The sequence below is a fragment of the Glycine max genome, chromosome 14, assembly GCF_000004515.6.
Source record: "Glycine max cultivar Williams 82 chromosome 14, Glycine_max_v4.0, whole genome shotgun sequence".
Classification (NCBI taxonomy): domain Eukaryota; kingdom Viridiplantae; phylum Streptophyta; class Magnoliopsida; order Fabales; family Fabaceae; genus Glycine; species Glycine max.
In genome coordinates this window covers 11,359,618-11,365,008 of record NC_038250.2, presented here as the reverse complement: position 1 = coordinate 11,365,008, position 5,391 = coordinate 11,359,618, and the positions used below count along the sequence as shown (strand labels likewise).

Below are 5,391 nucleotides of genomic sequence, written 5' to 3'. Positions count from 1 at the left end.
ACATTATCTAGTTAAATTACTCTATTCAATCGATAATTTGAGATAAGTTAATTATCATATGTATATTACATATATCTTGGATTGGATTAAGATAAGATTGATCCTGATGGGTTGGGTCAATCATTTAGTATATAGTTCATTTGAGAGATCTTTACCTATTATTAGGGGATTATGAATTTATTAATTTATTAAGCAAATTCACACTCTATGATAGCTTCTCTCTTAGTCAGATTCTGTTACACATTCCCCTAAAAAGTGGACCAAAACACTTTCAAGAATAACTAAGGTTTTTGTCTAGCTTATAAGAATGGATACGAATTTAGGTATGTCTTTCACAATCTTTTTTAAGCTTTATGGCTATACTCAACATGCTATAATTTGTATCAACAAATATTGTTTATTTTGGTTTTCCATCATATAGAACAGAAGTTCATTGCCTTTCTAATGTCCATGATTGATATGATTTTTTGAACATTGGCTACAACAAATATATACTCATGAACCAGTTGTAACACTCGGGGGTAACCGATACCATCAAAAACCGCTTATGAGTACCTGGGTTGGAAAGGTTGAACGTAGAATACGCGGACAACTCCAAAATGAATTTCAGTAAGAGGTATATAAAATTTAAATGGGGATAAATACGTAGTTCTATAAATATAGCAATTGCAACTTCTTGCTCCATCTTATATTAGTTAAATTGGGAGGAAATAAAAAAATAGTCTTTAAATGAAATGATTTTTTTAATGGTTTGTCAATTCAAATACTGAAATTTATTAAATATCACTGGATTTTACTCGTTACCATCAATCCTAACAAATTATAAAACGAAAAAGGAAATGGTATAAAGGTTTCAATTATACATAATTCACCTAAATCGTAGAAACTGATTTATATGTTTTGTAAAATAGAAAATTCCATAAACTAACAGATATAGTGGTGATCTTTCCATTACACATCATTTTGCTTATTTAATAAGATAAATTTATAATTTTCCACATGACTATTTTCAAGTAATTTAAAATGCACAACGATTAGTTCTCTCACAAAAGAGGGAATACAAATTCTACTTCCAATAGAGTAAAATTTATGGCATGTCTGATTACCTTTTCACCTTTTTATTTTAAAAAATGTTTTCTAAAATACTCCATACTATTCAATATCAATTTCTAATCCAAAATTTAATAAGTTTTGGAATTTATTTCTAAAATAAATGTTTTAAAAATAAAGAAACAAAAATAACTGAGAGATTATTTTCTCATCTTTTTTTCTTCTTCAAGTGTTCTATTTAAGTTATCAGGAAACACTTTAGAAAACAGAAATGTGTTCCAGAGATAAACACTTTCAAATATATTAAAGGGACAAACAAATTTTAGAAAGTAGAAAACTATCGTTTTTAAAACAGTAAATAAATAAAGCCTAAAACTCCTCTGCCAAGTACTAGCTATCAACATTTTTTATAAATTTTAAGCTTTCTATTTTTTCTATTTCACCGTAGCATGTTATCAATGTTCTCTCTCTCTCTTTCTCTCTCTCTCTCTCTCTCTCTCTCTCTCTCTCTCTCTTCTCTCTCTCTCTCTCTCTCTCTCTCTCTCTCTCTCTCTCTCTCTCTCTCTCTCTCTCTCTCTCTCTATATATATATATATATATATATATATATATATATATATATATATATATATATATATATATATATATATATATATATATTTCTTACGTACACTAAAACAAATTATTATATAACAAAACAAAGACAATTTCATTTTACACTCTAATTAAGTAAAGGAAAACATGTGTATTTTATGTTTCTTAATATATATCTGATTCATATCATAAAACAATAACAAATATGCAAATTATTAAGTTTATTAAATTCAGTCGTATGTGATCACTAAATTAAATTTATTTTTAGATACATAAAAGTTTCGAGCGATCTCTCTCTGAGGGAATTCCAAATCATGCAATGGCGATGATTGTAGAAGTTTAATGAAATAGATGAGTGGACAAAAATTTACTTTAAATTATGCAATTATTGTGTTTAGTAAGCACCACCAACACGCATAAAAAAATTCAATTAAAAAGAAAAGAAACAAGACATCTGAGAATAAATGTATACATAATATATTATTTTGTCTGGGATATATAGATAATATGATTGACAATTATACTGGTGATGTTAAACTATCAGTGCAGATTTTATCTCCAAAAGAAACTAGAAGAGACAAATTGGCAGTGGGTAGCTGCTATCACGTGTTAATCTCTTTACTTTTTTCTCAAGAGACAGCAGGATTTGATTTCTTTAAAGTAATTAAGTAAAAATAAAGTAATAACATCAATCTTTGATGATGGAAAAAAATTAACGATTATTGATTTTTTTTACCAATGATTGAAATTATTTAATTTATATTTTAAAGTGAATCACTTACTTTTAAGAAACTGAATCCGACATAGCTAGCTAGTGCTAATAAATTCAACAGAAAAAAAAAAAAAAACAGAAAGATGGCAATAAAAACCGGGCCACTTTCTATAATATTATTTATGGCATGGTATATGGTCTTTTTTCTTTTTGTCTTTATGGTCCATTTGACATAAACTCTAGTCATAGCCTAACTATTATAATTGAGAAACAGCCATGTATAAATGGCTACAAAAAAACATAATAGAGAGGCTTGCTTGCTAGTAATTATTTACTAGTTGAAACTTATGCAAAGTAGAGGGTATCTAAGTTAATTTGCAGGTGAATCAAAAGTTCCAACTCCAAAGTAAGGAATGGTTAGAAAAAGCATCATGATCATCATCACCTTCAATTTCATCCTCATGAAAAAGCATTGGAGCTTGAGTGGGACACAAAAACTCACCCGGGTGCAACTTGTCTGGCCCCAAATAGAGGCCAAAATCCGAGCCATTCAAGTCATCCAACATGTTAAAAAATGTCCAATCCATGCTGTCCCAATCCCCTTGTAATTGATCCACTTGTACATTAGTATGAGTTCCACCATCATAAATATTAGGGAAGTTGCTCATCTCCGTTATTGTATTGGCAGATTTAGACTCGTCACTTTGTGACTCCATCGAGGGGTCTTGTTCTTGTTCTTGAAAAGCACTCTCCTCCTCCAAAGGGACGTGGTCGTTGTTCGCAAACTTCGAGGCTATCTCTTGAATCTCCGGATGGGAGAGAGGTTGTTGTTGTATGTCACATGGTAACACCATATTAATTTCCAAGTGTCGAGGTGTGTCAGGAAAGTTGAAACTCGCACTTTTGCCACGTAGGCAATAAAGTGCGACATCAAATGCTCTGGCCGCCTTCACTTGGGTGTCATAGGACCCCAACCATATGCGCTCACGGCTGTTGGGAAGCCGAATTTCGGACACCCATTTGCCCCATTTTCTCTTCCTTACCCCTTTGTACATCTTGCAAGTATCAATGCTGTAGTTAGAGGAAAATGAATCATTTTTACAAGAAGAAAAGGAAGAAGAATCAACACTAGCCATGGCTGGTTTCACCATGTCTAGCTATGTGTATAATATATGGTTGTAGGGTAATGGCGTATTTATATGAGGGTTGGATATGTAGGTTTATTTCTAAGATTGTTGTGAAGATTATTTTTTATGGAAATTGACGGCGGAAGGGTGTTATATAGTGAGGAAGGAGGCGAAGGTGCTCCACGATTTTGGAGCTCTAAACGTGTTCTCCGAAAGAGCGTAAAACGAGTGTGGGCACGTGGCCAAATGATAAGGTGCAGTCACGTATGGGGCTGACTCAGTAAGACCAGATGAGCACGAGCACGTGGGGAAATTCAGGGCCTGAAGTTGATAAAATATTATAAAGGATAAATGAATACTTTTGGTTTTGAATGTGCACCGAAAATATAAAAAAGTGTGACAAATATATTCGCCGTTAATTTTCATTTTTTATTGTTAATAAGATAGTGTATGTGATATAAATGGATGAATTTGTCACTCAAATGATGATCAACTTAATCATCTCTAATTGCCAAAATAGGGACATATTTTTCATATAATATTTTCTTGACTTTTTGTCTTCCCACTCTGCTGACAAATGCGTTGAAAATATTAAATTTAATCTCGAAAAATGTACAAAGTACGATAAATATATTCAGACGTTAACTTTCGTCCGATACCGTTAATAAAAAAAATTAAGATTCGAAAAAGTGAAATATAAGATATATTTATTTTTTATTTATAGTAGATTGTGACTAATTATTATAATTTGGAAATTATTGTAATGATTGGTACAATGTTACAATATTTATTTTGGTAAACTAGTATAATGTTTATTTTATATGATTTTTATTGTCACGGATAAATTATGGTTGATAATCAATATTATCGTTATTATTATGTTTGTTTTAAATTATGTTTGTCAATATTTTTTTAAGTAATTATTTTAATGTTATGTTTGTAACGATAAAAAAATAACGAAAATTTTTTCTAAAATTATATTTTACCCTTAAATGAAACGAAATTTTGGATCTAACAAATTAGTATAATAGACACATATTGATATTTAGGTCCAATAAAAACTTACTGATAACTTATTGGTATTTTAGTCTAATGAAATGTACTGACATTTTGGTTCAAAATAAATTACTAACATTTTCCTCCAATAAAAAATATTGACATTTTTCGTCCAATAAAAAATTACTGACATTTAAGTCCAAAATGATATCTTACTGTCATTTTTATCCAATCTAGTCAGCATGACCACGTTGGTAATTATTTCAATAACAAATTCACTCTTTTGTGCCAAGTAGATTATTTTATTAACGATGAAGTTAACGGTCGGATATATTTGTTGTACTTTTTATACTTTTAGAGATTAAATTTTATATTTTCATCTTTTAGGGATGTATTTATCAACGAATTACATATTCAGGGACAAAAATAATTATTTATCCCACAAAGAAACAATATTTTATAAGTTTCACGGTCATGATCTTTAAAGAAAGAGAGAGAGAGGTTGTTAACCTAATTTGATCGTGACACAAAATTTGTAAAAAGTTATATTAAACTTAAAATGTTAGACTTTCACGAGACTTGAGCCTCGAAGCCTAAATTGGATTCAGACTTTTTTGGTTGGCCCAGTATATCGTACAACTCACAACGAGTTTTGATTCGGAATTGGATATTCTCATGTGATATTTTGTTACGTGAAATCTTAGTCTTTAATTCAAAATAAGAAAGAGAAAATTTAGATAATAATGAAAAAAGACATGAATTTTAATAGTGGAGGTTTTTTTCAATGAGAGAACCCTAGTGAAAATCTCACATGAAATCATCCATTATCAACTCACAGCAGGCTGGCCTACAGGGTAGCCAGTTTTATCATATCTATTTGTATTTATGTTTATAATTTTTAAAGTTATTTTA

At 30.1% G+C, this 5,391-nt stretch overlaps 1 protein-coding gene across 1 annotated transcript; it reads right to left on the bottom strand.

Annotated features, from left to right (window-relative positions):
• Positions 1 to 2,484: 2,484 nt before the first annotated feature.
• Positions 2,485 to 3,603, bottom strand: LOC112999363 (ethylene-responsive transcription factor ERF017). The gene has a single exon (XM_026125461.2). The coding sequence runs from the start codon at positions 3,505 to 3,507 to the stop codon at positions 2,743 to 2,745; it is 765 nt and encodes a 254-aa protein (XP_025981246.1). The 5' UTR covers positions 3,508 to 3,603; the 3' UTR covers positions 2,485 to 2,742.
• Between the last annotated feature and the right edge of the window lie 1,788 nt (positions 3,604 to 5,391).